Below are 23,958 nucleotides of genomic sequence, written 5' to 3'. Positions count from 1 at the left end.
CAAAATTTCTACCTTGTCCACTCTGCCCACCTGTAGGAGTGGGCATGCAATTTCTCATGTTTCATCTAAAGACTTGCAAGTACAATCACTTGAAAAAAGCAGATAAGGATTTGTAATCAATATTTTTACAAAAAAGAGATTATAGCTAGAGTGAACACGGGTGGACTGCCCACGGTGGGCTGACGGTTCATGACGTCTTTACACTAAATCCATTGATGTTGGGTGTGTAATGATGGAAAATTTAGTCTTAGATGCATAATTAATTTATTAGTTGTTTTTGGTTTTGAACTAGCTGTCAGTAACTGCAAATAATCTCAGATATGTACTCTGTGTATCTTTGTTATTGGGATGTTCAAGTACCCGACCACGTCTACTTTAAGTTTTTGTAAGATGTATTTCTGTTTATATCCATCTGATTATCAAAGCAATTTTCAATTTATTTTATCGCTTGTGCTCATGTTGTACTGTGACACCACTGTCCCAGGCAAATAGAGGGTTGAGTGCTTATTATAACAAACATGTTCAACCCCGCAACATTTTTAAGTGTCTGTCCCAAGTCACGAGCCTTTAATTTAGTGATTGTTGTTGGTTCATATAAAGATAGAAGAAGTGGCATGATTGCCAATTAGACAACTCAACAGGAGAGACTAAATGATACAGAAATCAACAACTATAAGTCATTGTACGGCCTTTAACAATGAGCAAATACCATACCGTATAGTCAGCTATAAAAGGCCTGAAATGACAAAAATCAATTCAAACGAGACAACTTACGACCTTTTTTATGTACAAAAAATGAACGAAAAACAAATATGTAACACATCCTCAAAAGATAACCACTGAATTACAGGCTCCTGACTTGGGACAGGCACATACATACAGAATGTGGAGAAGTTAAACATGTTAGCGGGGTCACAACCCTTTCCTAACATGTGACAGTACTGTAGCAGTACAACATAAAAACTATATAAAAATCATGTTTGGTTTTTTTGTTAACCACTTTGATTACAAATTAGAACGTTAATTTTTCCACTTATAATTACAAATTGTCATAGTCGGAGCCTTTTGTAGCCGCCCTTACGGTATGGATTTGTTTCTCGAAACAGTTGCCTATAATTGCTCACATTTGAACTGTGATAGATAGTTTCTTATTTGCAATCATACCACATCTCCTTACTTTTATACTGGAGTATAGTCTTTCATCTTAATCACGTGTTATTATGTTCTTCTTATTTGTCATTGAATATCTTTTACCGTTAATATTTTGTCCATTTTTAATTATATCCTGTATGCATCCCGCAATTGTGAATTGCATATGGTCAGTTTTTGTTTGATAATCTTTTTTTTTTTGCTAATGTTGCAATAGATTGTTTATGTGCCATTTTGTTTTTTCTTTGTCGATATAATAGTTTGATTTATATTGACTATAACACAATTTTGACTCTCGTACCCCAAATATTTTGGTGGTTCATTTTTCTCAAACATTTCTGTCAATGTAATGGAATTGTAAGAGGTTTAGCTAGCTTTATACCAGGTTTAATACACCATTTTCTATATAAAGTAATGCCTATTTGAAGACAAGAATATTATAGTTGTTTTCCATTCGTTTGATGTGTTTGAACATTGATCTTGACATTTGATATGGGACTTTCCATATTGGAGTTTGGATGTTTTTGAATTTTACCTTTTAGACAAATCTAAGTAATGCTGGTAATTATCAAATAGGCAAGATGTCTTTACGACAGATTGCTTGAAATAAAAAGTAAATAATTTCATCAAAAAACAAAAAGAATTGTTTTGACATCTGGTTGTACCCGAATAAACCTGAATTTGAACATCAGGTCTAATAAACACATACTTGTTGAAGTTTTTTTTTCAAAATGAAACTCCATGTTGAAATATATTTTGTATGGTAATTATAAGGGAAAATGTTCAGTAAAAACTAAGTTTTTGTAAAATAGTCACAATTGTGAAAAATATATTTTGTACAGGAAATTTCAAAGAAAAATTAATCTTTAACATAAAAGCATGATAATAAATGCCAAATTTAGTCCAGTTGTAAAAAATAACAGAAATGATGACATTGTTTTTGTTTTATAAAATTAAGGCATACATTTTGGAGACATTGAATTCAAAAGAAAATGTATGGAGGAGATAATGACGTCTTTGCAAGGATTGTAACGTTTGTTCTCATGTTTTTTTGGTGTTTTTTGTTTGTTAAATCGCTGACATCAGCTTAGGGAAATGATGAGTGATAACAAATATGTTAAACCTCGCCACATTCTGTTTGTGTATATCCAAAGTCAGGAGGTTGAAATTCAGTAGTTGTCGTTAGCTGCTGTATGCGATATTATTTACTTTTGTTTTGTTTTGCTTATTGTGTAAAGAATATATATAAAGCAGTTGGTTTCCTGTTTTGAGCTGTTCTATCTTTTATCATACATGAGCCGACTACAGCTCACCATACGATATGAGTTTTACTCATTGGTGACGGTTGTATGGTGGCTATCCTTGTTTACATCTCGTCGTTTGGAAAGTTGTCTCATTGGTACTAATACAACATCTATTTTTATATACATTGAGATTGTTATGGCTATCGATATTAAGCGCAGATGACAATGGAGTGGTCGATGGTACTTTTGCTCACCAAGTTCATTATTTATTCACCATATCCTTTTTACTTCAAACATTAAAATAATCTCACAAGTATTCCACAAGATTTATGCAGAACATACAAAACATACATAATATAAAATACTTTTTCTTAAAATTTTATCAAACATTTAAAGACAATGTGCTTATCTTTTATGGCAACTTATATTTCTTTGAGTATGTGTGAACAACTGGTAATGATATGTATAAATGAACCATATATTTGATGTGCACAATGATGCATTTAAGCATATATAAATATGAATACGATAAAAATGACGCGTGATTTAGCGTCCTTATTTATATTTAAACAAATGTTCATACAAAGAGATGTGACGATAAAATTATAAATGAATTTATAGTTTATAATGTTTTCAATTCTGTACTCCCTTGGCAAGATCCGGTTGGCTTTTGTAGCTTTCTTGATCGTCGATGGAAGGTAAACGAACCATTAAAACTTCGCTGAGCTCCTGTTGATGGCTTGGACATTGTAAAGCGTCTTACAGATTGTGAATACCTATTAACACAAAACATTTTGTCAAACAAGACGTTGAATCCACTTCGGAAAGTTTTGTTCATATAAAAATAAATGACTGGGTTTGAACCACAATTACTAAAGGCCACGAAATGGAATATAAGCCACAAAATATGTGCGTACATATGATTGTACAATTCTGGATTGACGTCACCACTAATTGTCAGTACATGAAGAGGTAGCCAAGTCAATGCATAGGTTATAACAACAGCAAACAACATCTTCAATGTCTGAAATAAAATAAGAATATATATTTATATTTAGTAAAATAAGTTACAACATTTAATTCGGTACAAAATACCGGTACATTCTTTATATGTATGTCCCATGGCAGTTGAAACTTGTAATCTATGGGTTGTCGTGAGTTGCTGTCTGCCTTATGTGTTTTTCATTTTTGTTGTCGTATGAATAGGGCTGATGTATTTTTTCTCTTTCGAATGGTTCTATGCTTTACCATACCAAGGTGTGTATAACGTACTATACAATGCATGTATTTTGATCACAGTTGAAGACCATTTTGTCATTTGGTCTGTATGGAAAGTTATCTCTTTGGCAATCATTTTTATATAAGACGATAGCTCAATTCCCGAAAAATAAAATAAAAAGTTTGTACAACAGCCATATGAAGCATTAAATAACATTTTGATTAATTGGTTTTTTTTTATAATTATATTGATTATAAGTCGTATACGTACAGGTATATCATTTAGACCATTTTAATCAAAGATATGTTTCAAACATTTTCTGTTCATGTTTATTATCCGATTGAAACAAATACAAACGATAACCAGTCATAGCCTTCGGAAATGTAATCACCTATAACTTCAAATAAAGAATATCATAAAAATGAAAGTCAGCAATTTTGAATTTGTCATAGTTCCTGTAAAAGGGAAAATCTTCTTTTTAAATACTTCACCGTTGTTGATTGTTTTTCTCACACATTTGTATTTTTTATTGAACTAAAATATCCTGAATGTGATATTTTTGAAAATTTGGGATTTCTTATACCTCTTTTATCGTAATACATGTATCGTGCTTGCAACAGAAACGTAATTGTATTACTGTATGACAAGGTTACAACGTTCCCGGTTAGTATGACATCGTACAATTGTTTTGCTTTGACAAAAGACACACTTACAAGTTAGCGGGGTTTTTTTTCCAATCAAGCAATTTACCGGTTGCGTGACGAGTAATGTTCGACAAATGAAGATGAATGGTGGTGTTGTTTCTCTAATGTTTTAATGACTGTTTTGTCCGTGTTCAGACCTTTTTTCAACAAAATATGAAGGATACGGTATCATTTGTCAATATCAATAATCACTAATAGCCGCAAGGTTAATACCCTGATAAAAACATTACAAACAAGGCGAAGGTTGACAATGCTTTTGTTGTAATGAAATATGTTACTTTTCACTCTATTTCTTTTCTGTCGGATTTAATATCCTGAACCAACATCCTTAACAGCAAATATTGTCACCAACAGAATAAAATAGTGTGTTCTGTATCAACCTCTCATCTATGTCTTATTTGAATTATCATACTGAATATTTCTTTAATTTATTGATATAAGTTTTACCAGTTAATTCGAGAGGGCAACAATTTCAAAATTCATACCCACTGATTCATATGTAAGAATTGTGGATATACCTTGACTTTATACACAAAGATAATGTTATGCATAAAGCAATTTACAACATACTAAAAGTGTTTAAATCATAATATAAAAAATATATATATACATGCTAAAAGCTGATAATACAATTTTTATCAACCAATTATTTTGAAGGGAAAACTTTTGTAAATAAACAGTACGCTAACAAACTCTTCAGTGTAAAGCTTCTGGATAATGCTGAAGATCTGTGTTTCATTGTTTCGTAAATTTTGTTTTTAATAGATGTTTTTGTGTAATGGATTATAAAAACTAGGGTAAAATTATCTTTTTTTAATGAAACGTTGAATTCCGTAGAATTAACTACAGGATGGAAAAGAAATGCCGAATAATGAAAGAATTCAGTGGGAATCTGCACTGTTTGTATTCATTCGTGAAAGTCGTGTAAATCGTCCAATTATACTGCATGACCTCATGTTTTGATATATGCAAAATAAGGAGCCACATTGTTCCTAAATTGATGCTACATGAAGGAGGCTGATTTAAAAAGGTGAAAAAAAATTTCAAGCAAAAATTTTACATTGAAGTCCATTGGATTTTATTTTCTGAATGCAATCATGAGATTTGCATAGGCATTGGTAAAAACCTTGTGCTACTAAATAGATGTTTTTTAGTTATCTATTTTGGACTAAAAGCTTTAAATTTCACATTTGCGTTATAACATGGAGCGTAATCAAACGGGACTTGACAGAATGAGCAACACGAACCTATAATTTTATTAACGAAATTATTTTCTGTAAATAGTTTAAATTAAAATATCCACTATAACATTGAACATGTTGTATAATGCTGTCAAATTGAAATAGTTTTGTCATGATGAAAGACGAAAAATCCCATAAACATAGCATTATAGATACATGTACGTCATTACAAGTGTTGTACCTTTACGCAAATATTTAAATAGTATTATTGATTTCTGTATATATCACTTTGGTGTAATCATTACTGGCTTTCGTGTGGCATTTAAGATGAAAATAAGATTCTCTCTGTTTTTTATTCTTTTAATTTCAAGATTGTATATGATGTTTTGTTTGACTTTGTTTCGTTAGCGCAAAACGTAATAATCGTCATATTTTAGTATTTTACTTATGCCTTTTTGTGTTTCTTTGATACATATGACGTGGCTCTGTACTTGTACTTCCAGACATTGTGTTTTTGTCATATGATAATTTTTGTATTTTTGTATTTTTATTTTTTCTAATGTGTTTTGTTTATATGCCTTTTTGTGTTTTATTGATACATGTGACTTGGCTCTGTACTTATTCATCCCGTCATTGTGTTATTGTGCAATTCTAAAAGTTGTTGTATTTTTGTCTGTCATATTTGCTGAATCAGATATGCTTTGTCTATTTGGATTTTTGTGGTTTTTTCTTACATATTTGTTTGTTTTATAGTGATTAAAATTATAACACAATAATGACTGCTGTACCCCAATATGTGACATTTTTACCTTTTTTGTCTGTTTGTTTTGTTCACACATCATTGACAATATAACTTCCATACAAGTTAGCTATGTTTAATCCATCAATTTCGCCATGAAAAAGATCTCCGAACAAAGTCAGGAATATGACAGTTGTTATCCATTTGTTTGGTGTGTTTGAGCTTTTAGATTTTTTCAATTTTAATTATGGACTTTCCGTTTTGAATTTTCCTGGGAGCTCAGTATTTTTGTGCTTTTACATTTTACATGTTATAGTGAACATACAACATACATAATAACTTCTTAAAAGTAAAATGTAGAAAATATAAACATATTGTTTATAATTTTGTAATAAATTTCCCAAAGTAGATTTTATTTCAAGGCAAATAATGGATACTACTGTCTAGCTTCTAACGTTATTTTAATAAATTTTAATGTACTCTTATTTTTTTCTGGAATTTCACATAACTAGAAGGAGTGTTGTCTACGTTTGAAATAAACAATGTACAAACAATTTAGTTGATGGATTATGAAGACCACACATGCAAAAATAAGCTTGGAGAAAACATATAAGGATAACAAGTATGTTTTTCACGCTTTAGGAAAAAATATATCTAACCTATATCGGAAACAATTGTGATTAGTAAAAAACGTTTCATTTATAATTATGTATCTGTAGAATTAACCTGTGTCTGGGAATATCGTCTTTCAATCAAGTCGAATTAAATTGAAAGCTTAAATACATTGACATGTAATTTAACGACAAATCATGTTCAGATTCCAATTCTATGTCAATTAAGTTTCAGTCATTTATGTTTGTTTTAGCTCAAAGGGATATTTTTGTAGTCATCTTAGAACTCTAATAAAAAACATACTCGTCTGAGGGAGCTATCATTTGATTTTTATGGGGGAGCTAGGACAGGAGTTTTGAGTAAACAAAGGCAGAACGATACACTTTGCAAAAAAGAAATGACAGTAGAATCAAACAAATTCTGTTTTTTTTTTTAATGTTTTAACTCTTGTATAATAAAAAGCAAAGGGATTACATGTGAAAACTTGTAAGCATATACATCAAATGGGTACTGTACAAAAAAGGCAAACAAATATGTTATTGCCTATATTTGAATATTTGATATCCATCAATTTGTAAACATTAAAAAAACAGGATCTGCATGCGATTTTGATGGAGATTTAATTAATTTTTTTTTCAAAGTTGAAAAATCTTTAAAGATGTAATGTAAACTTGGCGAAAGTTAAATATCGATTCGTTTTTCTTTATATTGGTAACTTTATGATACCCTCTCGACGCCTCCGGTCAAGCTCCTTTTTGGATTTCAAGTGATTCTCGCGGGTGTTTTTGTTTGTCGTGACCTTGATTTGACGATTTATGAGATTGTAACATCTGTAAACTACTGTTGTCCATGTCATCAGGGAAATAATCAAGGAGAACATAAACACTTCTTTGGTTGTTTTTTTTCTTTCAAAAGAAAGGGGAAACATATTAGTGATTGTATGTGACATGACAACTTTGAAATAATTGCTATTATAAAGCAATTCTTTAAAGGAGTAGGTCCAGTAAGACTCCTTTTTAGCCCCAAAATGTTGCAGTTTAACAAAATTGATCAAATGTAAATTTTTAGCTATTTATATGAAAGTAAAATACTTCTGCTACATAAATAGGGGTTGGTTTTTTTCCAGTACAATGCACATGACTCGAGTACTAGCATAAATAAATCATGCTAAATTACTGAAATCTTCAAAATTTTTGCATTTGAGTTAATGATTAGACAGTTTTCGTCTTAAATGGAAGTGGCCGCATTTGTGTTCATTCTTTATATTTTAATGTAAGTTGTATATGATGATAATACATAACATATATAAAGGTTGAGGATGAACACGGATGCGGCCACTTTAATTTTTGACAAAAACCATCTAAAAAGGGACATTTTATGCCATATTTGATAGATATTTAATATTAAAGCTTGACTTGAGCGTCTTTAACTACTACATCAGTTCAAATATTTCACATCAACAAACTACTAGAGTATACACTTAAGTGTTTAAAAAGTTACCAAAAACCTTACATCAGACGAATCTGAAATCTGAAATCTGAGGCAAAAAATCGGCCCTTACCTGACTTACTCCTTTGAAAGAGAAACAAGTCAAATTCAACACATTATGAAAAATAAAATTTGAAAATTCAAAATATCTTACCTTTCTTTTAGAAGAAGCTATCCGCATATCCCTTGTGCTATCAGCCTCGCCGGGCGGTTGCTTTATCCAAATCATATAGCCTATATGAGTGTAAGTACACATTAAGATGAATAAGGGAACAAAGTACTGTAGTAACATGATGAATAAACTATAAATGTATCTTGACCGATGACTCTCCCACATTTCCATACACAGTCCGTTCGAACCTGGTTCAAATTGTAAGTATACGATTTTCGAATGTATTGCAGTAGGTAAAGCAATAATCATCGAAGACATCCAGAAAACAAAAATCATAACTCTGGCTTTAGGTTTAGAAATTCTTTTCTTTAGAGGTTTTGAAATAACAATGTGACGGTCACATGCAACTGCCACCATGGTCAATGACCTTTGTACAACGGCAACAAGTTGAAGATATTGCACTAACGGACACATCACATTTCCGAAAGGCCAATAATGAAAAATAATATTGCTCATAACGGTAAAAGGTATACAAACAACAGTCATTAAAATATCGCTGAATGATAAACTAGCCAAGAAAAAATTTGTTACAGTTCGAAGTCTCTGAACAGTAAATATTGTATAGCATACCACAAAATTCCCTCCAATGCTCACAAAAATCATAAAACCGTACAAGCATAGAAGCGTCACAATGAACGAATGAGGCAAGGTATACGGTTCGTACGTTATTATTGTTCCTTCGAGGTCGGATGTGTTGTATGTCATGTTTCTGGTTTGGTTCAGTAAGCGCGATATATTTCTATTCATCAAAGAAATTCTTGCCTGCATCAGTTTACAGTGGGAACTTCATTTAGTTAGAGTATGTTCTTTTCCGTGTAGTTTTGTTCGTCTGGCAGGAAAAGTCCATCTTCATATCGTTTCTGATGTAGAAATTAACACCTCCGTAGACTACATATTAACACTTCCTCTTCTGACCCTGCTTTGAAATAAAATGAAAACATTTATTCCGTAATTTCCAAAGAAAACACCCACTAATAAATAAATCGATCGAAGAGTTTTAATTTATCCTTATATATATATATTATATACTTGCTTTAGTCACAATCAATCTCAAAAAACGCAGAAAAACTGTATCCTATAATGATAGAAACTGTTGCTGCTGTTATTGGGTAATTGCAGTGGCAGAAATAGCATTGTCGTTGTTTTATGAAAATAAAACAAATAAGGAATGCAGCTGTAAGATAAACACAAGAAAATGACAATGGAATGCACACCATGTGGGACTGTGTTATAAAAATTAGGCATCGATTATCTACAAATGAGATAAGAAATAAACAATAATTCAATTCAAAGTCGTGTTGTTATAAGAGGCCACGAAAACATGGATTTAAGTATATGCTAACTTTTCTCAATGCCATGTCCTTTTTTTGTGGGTGTGTGTTTCTTAAAATTGCTCTTGTTTAAAGATGACTTTTTGTCGTCTGTATATACATATTATGAAATAGAAAGAAAAAAAAACCAGAGGCGACAGATACCAAAGAAACATTCAAACTTAAATTAAAAAAATTTGATTATTGTATATTCATTTGTCAATCATTGTTAAAAATCCGTTTGTTGATTTCTTAATGATTTATCTAAATTTTTTAGTTGTAGTGTTGCTGTTTTATTGAAGTATTCCATGTACCATTTTTTATAACATGTTTTGATCATTCACCTGGGAATTCATACAACAAAGCTATATCGAACTTTATCTTACCCCTAATAGATTTATGGGGATATGATTGGTTAATGGACTACACGTGGTGACTATGTGTGTTTGATAAAGGGTGTCACATGGTTAATTACCATATAGGGTTAACAACCATATGGGGTTAGTAAGGAGTTACCATCCTTTCAAAACAAAGTAGATGCCACAACCCTTTAAAAAAAACACGGTGTTGACAAAATGTCGATGAAATGTTGAAATAAGTTTATAAAACTTAATTAAAGCTTACAAGCTGTTACTGTTATCAAAACGGAGTTACTTCCCTTTTGAAACAAAAACAAACAAAAAATCTGAAAGGATTCAACAGACTAAGAAATTAATACATGTTTTACACGATTGAAATACATTCATATAATAAATTTAAAGCTAAAAAGTTGTTACAGTACGCATTTTTTTCGTATAGACAAACGGAAGTATATAGGATCTTAATACTAAACAGGCAATATTGAAGACTTGAACACTTTGCCGCTAGTAAAAATACCTCAATTGTAGGTAGTCAATAAGATAAATTCGTTTCACGGTGTGCTAGTGACCTAATACGCTTCGCTCTCACACCATATGGAATTTACTGACCCCATATATCTCGTATTATGTCACTAACACACCATGTAACTAATATCATTTCCAGCAACGAGAGGTCTACGTGAATATAGGGCACACGTAAATTAAAATGCTATTTCCTTTCCTAGAGGCGCTAATGTTGTGAAAGGGTATTACTATGATATTGTCAGTAAACGGAATTTTTCATTCAGACTTGTGCCAAAAAGACTTAAAATTAACTATTCCGTATCTGCCAGATATATTTTAACTGAATCGTAAATTACAAAATCTGAAAACAGTGTCAAGCTGAACGAAAAAAAACATATGAATGTTTTAGCAGCACTTGGCGATATTTAATTAAATTATTTATCAAATCGCTAAATGATATTTTTAAACGATATGCTATAAGTGATATTAAACATATATTTATTTGGTTTATCCTTGTATGATTGAAATAAATATAGTGGTCTATACCGATGTGGAAATAGAAAGCTGTAGTCTTTCTTTTTTTGTATGAGGTACCGCGTCAATATTTTAAAAGATTTAAAGTATCAAAGTTGCAGCTTTTTATCTCCTCTTCATTCGAGTTTTGTTGTTGGAGACATACATTTGTTTTTTATTGTAGCCAATTGAGTTATAAAATTGAAAGTATTCTGCTCTGTAAAATTGTTAACCTTGGTGCATACATTGTTTTTGAACAGTTGATATCAAGTATAAGACACTTGAATGTGGATATTGTTTTTAACATAAACAGTTATTACACCACACAGAACAACACCATTCTGCTTTTGCTTGTTACTCTGTAATGAGTGGTTATGGTTCCGTTTTGTTACTACAGATGTAATTTTCGATCGAGATATTTTTGATAAATTGTGTTACTCACAAAATAACGAAAAATAATTGGCAGACTGTATTTCAGTTGTTGTAGTTTGTTGTTGAATCTCGTGCTTGTTTTTCATATTTTTGTTTACATAAATCAAAATGTTTGTTTTCTCGATTTAGTTGTTTAACATTGCTTCATGCTGGGCCTTGTATATATAGCTATACAATATCGGTTGTACTCATTGTTGACAGTTATACGGTGACCTTTTAAAGATGTTTTTAATCTTCGCCATTTGTCTCTGAGGATAAATATCTTATTTTTTCATTTTTCATTTTTTGATGCTCTGTTTTACTAATTCAAATGACGTCATTTTTTCGTCATTTTTCAGTTTCAAATAGGACGTCACTTGGCGTAGAGGTTTTAACGTATTCGGATGTGTCTACTTTTGTGTTTCAAATGTCTGGTTATGTAAATGTATTTCAGTTGTTTCCTGTAATTAGTTAATACTTCAGCTTTATCATGTACACTTTTTGTATATTCATTTTATTAAATTTACTGTTAGCAAAAGTATAAATTACTCTAAATTATAGGGATTTTCTGGTAACTTAACAGAAAACCCTTGCCGTTTTTGGCACAACCTTTTTGATCTTTTGGTCCTCGATGCTGTTCAACTTTGTACTCGTTTCGGCTTTCAAACTTTTGTATCTGTGCGTCACACATAGGTCTTGTGTGAACAAAATACACTTCTGGCGTATTAAAATTTTGAACTTGTTGCCTTTTGTTGGCTGTTGTTCGTGTGATTCTTTGTTAATTGTGTTCTCCAATTTATTTATATTGTAGTCCTGTGTTGTCATTTTGATGTTATATTTCACATGGCCATAAAAGTGCGAGGTTTGGCATGCCACAAAACCAGGTTCAACCCACCATTTTTTCCTTTAAAAATGCCCTGTACCAAGTCAGGAATATGGTCATTGTTATATTATAGTTCGTTTCTGTGTGTATTCCATTATAACGTTGTGTCGTTTGTTTTCTCTTATTTTTGAGTGTAAATTCACATTGCGATAAGACGTGTCACGGTACTTGTCTATCCCAAACTCATGTATTTGGTTTTGATGTTATATATATTATTCTCGTGGGATTTTGTCTATGTGTGTTACATTTTAGTGTTATGTCGTTGTTCTCCTCTTATATTTAATGCGTTTCCCTCGGTTTTAGTTTGTTATCCCGATTTTGTTTTTTGTCCATGGATTTATGAGTTTTGAACAGCGGTATACTACTGTTGCCTTTATTTATTAGAAGTTATACCACATCTTCTAATTTTATACATTGTTCTGCTCATATGTCTAGTATTGCTAGTATATTCCCTACTGATTTTTTTATTTGGGATCACGTGCTAATTTGTTTAAACGCCAAACGTCGAAGGTTATATTAAATCCATATTGTCTATTTTATTAATAGTTGGAAAAACGTGTTATTTGCATACTATCAAATACAAGTATGAATATTATAAAACATAGTACGTACTTGGTAAAACAGAAATACATCCTATCATCTTCAAATTGAAATAAAACAAATTTCTTAAAATTATATTGTCACGAAAATCCTTGAAACAAAATGATTTCATTTATATTGTAAACCCCGTTCTTAATGCACGATATTTGTACATTCATTATGGATCCATAACATAATTCAATGACAAGAAATTCATTGTATAAAAACTGTGCCGGCTAATGAATTTTCAGAATCATAGAGCACTTAAATAATAAGTGAGATGATAGACATGCAATAGATCAATGTTTATTTTTTATATATATTTTCCATGTGTTTCTTTTTGTTAATTTAACTTTAAATATTGAATGGTTGTTAAATAATTTATTGTATTAAAATTTTTCTTTTAGAATCATTTTTCACTATCTACCTGGAGGTCTCGGTGGCTAAGTGCTCTAAGTCGTTACTACTGTAGCAAGTCAACGGTGAGGTTGTGAGTTCGAACCCCGCGGGTGCTATCGACTCCAATCTTAATTGATAGGATTGTCAGTTTTCCTATCGAAGGTTGGTGATTTTTTCCTCAATGGCGCTCCGGCTTCCTCCACCAATAAAAACTGGCCGCCACGAAATAGCTCAAAAGCGGTGCTTAAAAGTGGCGTTAAAAACATCAAAATCAAATCAAATCACTATCTACCTTCCACGTTTGTTTACCTTTTTCCTCATCAAGGTGTTTTTGCACTTTCTTTGTATAGTAACTAATGAGATATCTCGTGGTAAGTTCACTGCATACAAAACTGCTATCGATGAATAAGAGTACGGGAAGACAATAACTCATTGGCAGAATATTTCTGAAGATTTGATAAAGCAAGGATGTCTATGAACACATTTTTTTACAATAAAAGTTAGTCGTTCAAGCAAGTATAACATATTCAATTTTCCTTTACTGTGAGGTATCAGGAAACAATTGTCATTTCTTTTTTTTAATTTGGACTGGTATGGCAGAGGCAACCATTACATATTTAAAAATAGTTTTGTATAAATGTGGAAATTTATTTGATATGAAATCTCACCAGTTCGTCAATGTTCATTAATTACATTTGCATTTTATTGGGTCCCAATTATTATTAATTAAAAAAAAATCAAGATACACACGGCGATGTTTTAAATAAATTGAAAGAATCCATTTTGTCTGTTCCACTTAGTATTTGACGTTTATTGTCCAAATAATTTTCGTTCAATTTGCTTCAACCTTTCCTTGCGAAAAACTTATTCTTTTTTTCCATTTTGTATGTAAAGCCTTTCGTTGACAATGGCAGTAGAAGTACATTGTCCAGATATATATCACTTTATCACATTTCTAAAGTTATGCTATTATGGAAAATAGGATGAAATAGTTTAAGAATGAGTGATGCAAATGGGCATCCAATTGTATTGCGTATGCCATTCTACTTTTTATGTTAATAACTATAAAAATAAAAAGATGTGATATATTGCCCATCGGATAACTCTCCATCGGCGATCAAATTACATTAGAGCCTACATCAATTTTGAAAACATATTCTTAGTCAAACTTAAAAATTCCTTTTAACGGTTGTGTCTGCACACTAGGGTAAATTACCTATTTCTGTTAATCTTAAGAGACCCGTTGCGAGACACATTGTTCTAATAGATTTCTTATCTGAGCGCATATCTGTCTTATGTTAAAGTTGAAAATCCATCTACGGAAAATGTATTTCTTGTTAAGTAGAAAATTATATTGTTTGTCTATATTTTCAAACAAACACATTTGACTCAACCTTTATTACAGATAGTTGATTTGTCGGAATACGTTCTATTAAACATTGACTGTTTTTATAGTTTATTGAGTCATTGAAATATGACTTTCTAAGTTAATTTTTTTTTAAAGATATATCTTTATTTATTAGATAGGTTGAAATATATTTTACATGTATAAATAACATTTCAGTTTTTATTGAATAATAGAAAATTGTGTGTTTATATTTGAAATTTAAGGTACAACTTAGATTTATCAATTTCAGACCACCTTTTGAGATTCCATTATTTTGTCAGTAGAAATATATGCATAATCTCATTATATAAGACAGTTCCTTAGCAATATTGCAGAATTTAAGCATCTTTTTCCTTCCTTCAATAGAGTTATACTATATATGCATACTATATATGCCCTTGAATTTTTACTAGATAACATTTTTGTTCGCTTTGGGGATTCCGTATATCGTCAGATTATCGGAATTCCAATGGGGACTAACTGTGCACCACTTATTGCGGACCTGTTTTTGTATTGTTATGAGTTACAATTTATGACAAAAATAAGCAAAGATCCATCGAAACAACATCTAATAAACAAATTTAATAATACTTTTAGATATTTGGATGATATTTTGGCTCTCAATAATGACGACTTCAGTATGTATATTAATGAAATTTATCCTGTTGAACTTACTTTAAATAAAGCTAATACTAACAATGACCACTGCCCTTTTCTCGATCTTGATATCTATATCACTAATGGAAAGCTGAATACTAACATTTATGATAAAAGGGATGATTTTTCATTTCCTATCGTTAATTATCCGTTTTTAGATGGTGACGTTCCCTTGTCACCATCTCACGGTGTTTATATATCTCAACTTGTACGATTCGCTCGTGTATGTAACAATGTTTTAGATTTTAACGAGAGAAATTTATGTATTACTGAAAAATTATTACACCAGGGTTTTCGATATCACAAACTAGTCAAAACATTTACTAAATTTTATCATCGGTATAAAGACATCATTCGTAAATATAGCTCAACATGCAGACTTCTAATACGTTCAGGTATTTCACATCCAATTTTTTATGGAAATATTATTTATAAAGCACAAAGGTGTCAGTATTCACCCCCAGAAACTTACAAAACCTTTGAATAGACTTATTAAGAAGGGATATAATTACGATACTGTTGTCAAGTCATTAAAGATTGCATATTTTGGCGTTAATATTGAGTCACTGATAAGGTCTTTGCATCGGAACTAAACACATGTATTCTCAAAACAGTTGTTGGCATGACACGGGTTATGTTCTTCTCATATATGTTATGATGGTATGATATTAAACCCCTAACGGAAAGGATTGTGCCTGATGTTCATATGATGAAATCATAATCTTTCAGTCAGTTTAATTGAAGTCTGGAGCTGGCATGTCAGTTAACTGCTAGTAGTCTGTTGTTATTTATGTATTATTGTCATTTTGTTTATTTTCTTTGGTTACATCTTCTGACATCAGACTCGGACTTCTCTTGAACTGAATTTTAATGTGCGTATTGTTATGCGTTTACTTTTCTACATTGGTTAGAGGTATAGGGGGAGGATTGAGATCTCACAAACATGTTTAACCCCGCCGCATTTTTGCGTTTGTCCCAAGTCAGGAGCCTCTGGCCTTTGTTAGTCTTGTATTATTTTAATTTTAGTTTCTTGTGTACAATTTGGAAATTAGTATGGCGTTCATTATCACTGGACTAGTATATATTTGTTTAGGGGCCAGCTGAAGGACGCCTCCGGGTGCGGGAGTTTCTCGCTGCATTGGAGACCTGTTGGTGACCCTCTGCTGTTGTTTTTTATTTGGTCGGGTTGTTGTCTCTTTGACACATTCCCCATTTCCATTCTCAATTTTATTAATGTGTATCTCCAAGATAATGTTCACATGACATTTAGAATCAGTAAAAACGTCAGTTACAACGATACAGTTGTGAACGGTACAAGTGTTCTTTGTTTTCGATCAAGACATCGCAAATATATTAAGTAAGTTCGTACGTACAAGAGATAAGATAGTCTGTGAAAACGCTCCTAGAACAAATATACTGAACTCTGCTAATGGACTTCACAAGGTTCCAATTAATTGTTGGCTTCCTAAATACTCCTACAGAAAAAAAAACAAAGCGTTAAATATGAATATAAGCTATTTCTTGATAAACCTTCATCATAAACGCTCATCAAAAAATATTTGAGAGCCAAGGATTGAAAAGAACTGAAACATTTGATGACCCTTATAAAAAAAATTAACCTTAAAAAAATTTAATCCATTTTTAAGTGCAACTTTGACGGAGGAAGCTGAAACCGTAGTTTCTTTATAATTTCAAAAGTTTCAAAACGGACAATTTAAGAAAGGATTGTTATAAATCATTCAGTTACGAAGTACCGAAACAATTTGAGAGCTTTATTACCAAAATGAACATAAAAAAGAGCCGAATACGTTTCAGGACAACTTTGCCTGATGGAGTTGAAACCTTAGCATTTTCATAGTTTTAGATTTTTTTAAAGGAACAATTTAATAAAGGATTGTTATGAATTAGTCAGTACCGAAGTAAATCAAACAAATATTTATTTAAACTCAGATAATATTAGATACCTAAAATGAAATAAGATATATGCCTTCCTTAGGAACAATAATAACGCTATGACTTTAAGATTGATTGACGTCATAAGTCAAGAAACGGCATGACCGTTTATTCGTGGTTGGCACTTACTTTTTGACATAACGTTTCTACCGGAACATCCCTATTGTTACACCATCTACCATGAGATTGTTAAAACTATCAAATATGGATAATTCGCCATCAACACAAACACCAAAAATAAGATTCGTACAAGAAGAGTTTATTTCGAACATTGAAATAGACGAAAGCAAATTTAACTATACGCATCACAGTTCCTTCGAAGAAGCATGTCTAATGAAAAATGCATATGATATTTAAAGTCGAATCGACATCGCTAGTTGTACATAACTTTAACCAGTATATTCAGTATAATTTAAATGAGTCTTCACTATATATAATGGGTTGATGCGTCAAGTTATCATTGATATGAAACTTTCAGATTCTTAGTTCACGATGAAATTTACAGAGGAACATTTCAACTCACTCAACTCTCCTTGGTTTCGATTTCGATTTCGGTTTGAGTTTGTTGTAAAGATTTTTAATTAAGATTAGTGTATATAGAGGTAAAAAGTAAAATCACAAAAATACTAAACTCCGAGGAAGTTTCAAAAAGAAAAGTCCCTTTAATCAAATGGCAATATCAAAAGCTAAAACACATCAAACGAATGGATAACAACTGTCATATGTCTGACTTTGTACATCATAATTTTCGTTATAGTCAACTGCATGATCAAAAACATTAATTTATATTGTTTTAAATTTTAAATTTTACAACAATTGATATTGTTGTAAAAATTTTCAACGCTGCAAAAATAAGCGATGCCATGTTTTGACTAATTTTAAGGTCAATGGATAGTAAATGGGTTATGTCACAGATTTTTCATAAAGTTTGTATACAAATCTGGTTCGTTGACCTTTATTTTGTTTTAGAGACAAAAATTCATATTTAACATGTTTAAATGATTTTTAACATGTTTAAATGATATTTAACATGTTTAAATGATATTTAACATGTTTAAATGAAATTTAACATGTTTAAATGATATTTAATATGTTTAATCATCATACGATTCGTTATCAAAGGTACCAGGCTTATAATTTAATAGCCCAGACGCGCGTTTCGTCTATATAAGTCTCATAATTGACACTCAGATCATCAGAGTTAGAAACCCAAACGAGTACAAAGTTGAAAAGCATTGGTGACCCTAAATTCCAAAAAGTTATGCCGAAAAAAAACGGCTTATGTTATCTATATCTTTTTGTGAAGAGACAATTTTGTGTTGAATGAGCATATTATTCTAAACAGACGTCTGATGGGTTAAAAACAAATGCAAATTTTTACAATTTTTATTCGGTTACAATGTATAGCATTTATTTCCAGAAATATTTTTCTCTGTGTTTAAACTTTTAACATTTCTACATCTTGTGGTATTTATTTCATGTGAATCAGTCGTGTAGTTATTTGGAAATATTTTTTTGAAACATATTGAATTCAGTTGAAATGATAGGACATTTTTTTAGTGAGAACTCACTTTTGTCCACTGGCTGTACATGCAGCAAAAGTATGGAGTCAAACCTTCATTAAAAATATTGTAGAAATTTATCTAATCAATACCTCTGTCTATATATTAAATGTTTATTAGATGTTTTGATGATTTGAAAATGTCAATATGAGTAAACATCTATTGAGTTTGCATCATAATTAATGTGCACCATTGTGTGTTTTCAATATAAATATAATATAATTAACCCGAGGTGCAAAATAAGAACGATATATAATTCGTTGATTGCGTTTAATACAATTGTCATGAGACCTATGATTTCGTTTTCTTTTATCAACAATTAAAATGGTATCAACAAGGGATAACTATGTTTCTTTGTCCCATGATATAATAATTATTGAACTAGGGGATACATACGCTGTCTGTAGTTGTTTTATACAAGACAGTTCGCAATTTTTACTGGTATCTTCAAATTGTTGTTTTTCGAAATGTTGCTAATGAACTTCGGAATTTCCAAGATCTGCGGAACCAGTATAGATGTGTGTGTGTGTTCGTTTCAAAAAGGCACGTTCAGCATATATAATTTTTCGAAAATCTAAGATTTTCTTATCCCAGGCATAAATTACCTTACCGTATTTGGCACAACTTTTTGGAATTTTGTATCTTCAATGCTCTTCAACTTTGTACTTGTTTGGCTTTATTAATATTTTGATATGAGCGTCACGGATGAGTCTTATGTAGACGAAACGCGCGCCTGGCGTACTAATTTATAATCCTGGTACCTTTGATAACTATTTACAAGATATATGAGACTTTGATTTATGTAATATCCCAGGAAAAGGACAGAGAAAAAACAATAAGTCATTAGTGAAGAATGAAAAAATTTCAAACTATCGATTAGTACTGCAACCAAACAAACAAACACCAATATCATTTTCCCCAGAGTTTTTGTCGAAAACATCATACTTAAACCTATTTATTCTGTTAAATGTCCGAGAAATTATAAAGATGACGAAAACTAATCAATACGAAAAAGAAAGCTAAATCATCATTGAATTAGCTACCATTTATACAGTCCAATCAACTTCCAAAGGGAAATTGAGGCTCTCTGAATTTTCTCGAATATTTGCGTTTTTGCAGTTTGTATTGAAAAATTGCCAACCGAAAAAGGAGGAATATTTCTGTCTTTAATGCTAGACTTTCAGATAATATCCGATTTGTTCCACCAACTTCGTGGTTACCTAACAACCAAGGCTACTGAAGAAAAGACATTGTTAGATGTTTCTTTTGAATTAACTATATCAGCCGAGATTAACGTTTGCTGTATAAAGAGAATATTGTCAATAAAGGAATCCTAAATTAGACTGACTAAACATTTACGTACTAGTACGTATTACTTGTCACAACTTTTATATTTCCAAAGATTTGCGTAAGTCTTAAACTCTAAATGAAATGCCGTTGAGATATTCAGCAGTAGGCTTTTGTGAAAACTCGGACTCGGACTTCTTTTCAACTTAGTTTTACTGTGCGTATTGCTGAGTGTTTGTTTTTTCTATAGTGGCTAGAGGTATAGGGGTGGTTTGAGATCTAAAAACAATGTTTAACCCCGACGCATGTTTGCGCATGACCCTCTGGCCTTTGTGAGTCTTGTATGATTTTGAATGTTAGTACTTTTATATATTTCGGAGTTTAGTATGACGTCCATTACCACTGTACTAGTGCATATTTGTTTGGGGTCCAGCTGAAGCACGCCTCCGGATGCGGGATTTTCTCGCTGTTGTTAAGACCCTTGATGGCCCTCGGCTGTTTTCTGCTCTTTGTTCGGGTTGTTGTCTATCTGACACATTCCCAATTTCAAATCTCAATTTTAATATCAGACTTTCAAAAGGAATTGTATATGAAAGACATACACCATATTTCGAATTTGACTATTATATTTATTGTGTCTTGTTTATTTAACACATCAATGTAAAAATATCGGAAATTGATGAGACTGTCATTAAGGTGAGAGGGTTAGCGCTATAGAACCAGGTTTAATCCACCATTTTCTACATTTGAAAATGCCTGTACCAAGTCAGGAATATGACAGTTTTTGTCCATTCGTTTTTGATGCGTTTTGTTATTTGATTTTGCCATGTGATTATGGACTTCCCAATTGATTTTCTTCTAAGTTCAGTATTTTTGTGATTTTACTTTTCCCAATTTCAATTCTCAATTTATATATCAGACTTTCAAAAGGAATTGTATATGAAAGACATACACCATATTTCGAATAGTTACTTGAAAGACGACGATCACTGTGCATCTCCTACATGTATAATGGAAATATGGTAAACAGTATGTTTAGGAGTCAGAACAGCCATTATTTTGGGTGAATAGTATTAGTGACTCGGATTTGTTTTGCTTATCGATTTATGACTATTGAACAGCGGTATACTACTGTAGCATTTATGTTATACAAAGGTGTTACGTCATAACGAAAGATGTACGTCAAAAGAATTACGTCAAAACGATAGACAAAAGTTCAAAACCATATTAGAATTTACATATGTGATATGATTATCCATTTCTTCTGCTTGGTAATATCTTTAATCTTATCAGAAATGTGGCCATGCGAGGGATATGAATTATCCTTCAGCATGTTTAGAACATATAGATACAGTTGACCGTATCTTAGTTAAATATATAAATCAGTGATACGACTAAATAAATGAAAGCAAGTGACTCGGCGTTTTGCAGAAAGCTATTCTCGCTTCAAAATGATATGTACTTATTTTCATTTCGTTTGAATAATAAAGAAAATAGCAATTTGTTCCAATATTTGCAGATTTTCGAAATAAAATATATTTATGTTATCATCATATAAAATATATCTTTAAACAAAAACATCGGTAGAAATTGTTTAGTGAAATGAAAGAAGTATATAGCGTACTTTAACGTGATATCAAGTATACGTCATATCGCTGAGACAAGTATACGCAATCTCTCCGAAATATACATTCTGATAATGTCAATTTCAAAATAGACAGATTATAAAATATTAAAAATTTCAATATTTCATCATAAAAATAAACGTTAGATGCTGTTATAAATCAATATTCAATTGTACTACGGTTTTAAAAAGGTCTTTTTTTAAAGAAAAATATATCAAATTTTTGTCATTGATACAATGATGACTAAAAATATCTCTTTTGTATGCCAATAGGTTTATCAATTTCGTGTATATATATATATATATATATATATATATTTATAGATTATCGTTGATCATCTCAACGAGATTGCTTTCTCGCTTGAGCCGGGTACGGCGAAAGCGAGAAAAGAAATCGAGTTGAGATGACAATGATAATCTGTTTATCGCTATTTTACCTATGACGACGTTGTCAATTTAATGTCAATTTCATTATCAACACCACGTGCCTCCTTAGTGTCTAGAGATAATTTTACATCTCAAGCGAGTAGCATGATATGAAAATTATCACAAAAAAAGATCAAAGGAAAAATGCATATAATAGCGATAATAATATTTATATTTAGAAATGAGTCACACATATATATATATATATATATATCTACATAATCACCGTGTTTTATTTTCATTGTAAAAGCATACTTCTAAAGATGACAGAGTTTTTAGATTTTCTTATGAAATACTTTTTCGGGAAAAGGGCAGAAATTCGTGCTTTTAACTTTTGAAGGCTTTATTCTCATGTCTAATATACAAATTTAATTGTGAGTATTGGTTCCTGGATGTTAAAAAAGAACTGCATTTTTGTGAACGGTACAGATTAATTCGGTTGTTTTTTTACGTAAACAATAAAGCAAAAGTTTCCTGTGTCTGCTATGTTTATACTAGGGAAACAACACTTATGATAAATAATACAATGTCTTTTAAAGGTTGAAAGCACAATGTCTTTTAAAGGTTATCTATTTGAATACTTCACACTTGCTCTGTGTGAAGTTGGAATGCAGCACTAAACACATAAGTATGCATTTACTTTTTCATTTTCTTAATAAAACATATTCTTATATAGAAAGCAATTTGTCTCTAAGAGTTTACAATGAATTGATTTTAAAAAAGAAAACATCAAAATGTATGCTCCTATCTTTTTGGGAGGCTACCATCTAATGTTTAATGAATTTAAATCAGTATGGGTTTGGTGTGAATGTCATCTTATTCAAATATCTTCAAGTAGAATGAGACTATACAAATCTAAACTAAGTTGCTATATTTCTTTAAAAAAAAAACACTTAACATATTCAATTTAGTAAATTCAGATCATAAAGCTTTTTGTATCCTGGTCGTGAAACACTTTATGAAAAAAAAAATACTTCGTTCAATGAAATGTCTCCAGACTACTGTAACAACCCTGATTATCCATACATGCGCGTGAGACGCGCATACCTAAAAAGTTCAGAAATATACAAACGAAGGAAGATTCAACTAGACACGTTAACCCGTTCGAATGAATATTAAGATTATACATTGTATTTTGAAGGTCAAAAGAAGGGAAAACAATAACTCCCATCTTTTCAAGTAATTATTTTTTGTGCATCAAGTCTTTATGCTTATGTACTTGTTAAGGTCACGTCGTCTCCATAAATTTGAATAACTATTAAATATAGACTTATTCTGTAGTGACGCTCTGGTACAGCTGTAAAACAACAGCTGATTTTGTAATTTTATTGTTGTGAAAACAATTAGAATTCATAAATTCCAATCAATATTCAATTATTAAACATTTTGAAGTATCTCCGTTATAACAATTTTTGTTAAGAGAGTCGTTATCCTTTTGGTCTTTGACACTTTTTTGTCAAGTTTACTTTAGTCCTTCGCAAGTCATTAACCTTCTAGGATTTTACCAAGATCCTGAAGCGATTGCAAGTTTTTAACCTTAAACCTAAAAATATGAATTTAAGATTATGATTTCAGACTGTAGTTATTATTAAATTC

General features: G+C 31.2%; 1 protein-coding gene across 1 annotated transcript; it reads right to left on the bottom strand.

The window, feature by feature from the left end:
- Window positions 1-2,773: 2,773 nt before the first annotated feature.
- On the bottom strand, window positions 2,774-9,418 carry LOC139490359 (RYamide receptor-like). The gene is made up of 2 exons (XM_071277171.1): window positions 8,491-9,418; window positions 2,774-3,417 (listed from the first exon to the last, which is right to left on the bottom strand). The coding sequence occupies exons 1-2, from the start codon at window positions 9,274-9,276 to the stop codon at window positions 3,016-3,018; spliced, it is 1,188 nt and encodes a 395-aa protein (XP_071133272.1). The 5' UTR covers window positions 9,277-9,418; the 3' UTR covers window positions 2,774-3,015.
- Window positions 9,419-23,958: the final 14,540 nt, after the last annotated feature.

This window comes from Mytilus edulis, chromosome 9 (assembly GCF_963676685.1).
Source record: "Mytilus edulis chromosome 9, xbMytEdul2.2, whole genome shotgun sequence".
In the NCBI taxonomy this organism is placed as follows: Eukaryota; Metazoa; Mollusca; class Bivalvia; order Mytilida; family Mytilidae; genus Mytilus; species Mytilus edulis.
This window is presented reverse-complemented; position numbering and strand designations above follow the sequence as displayed.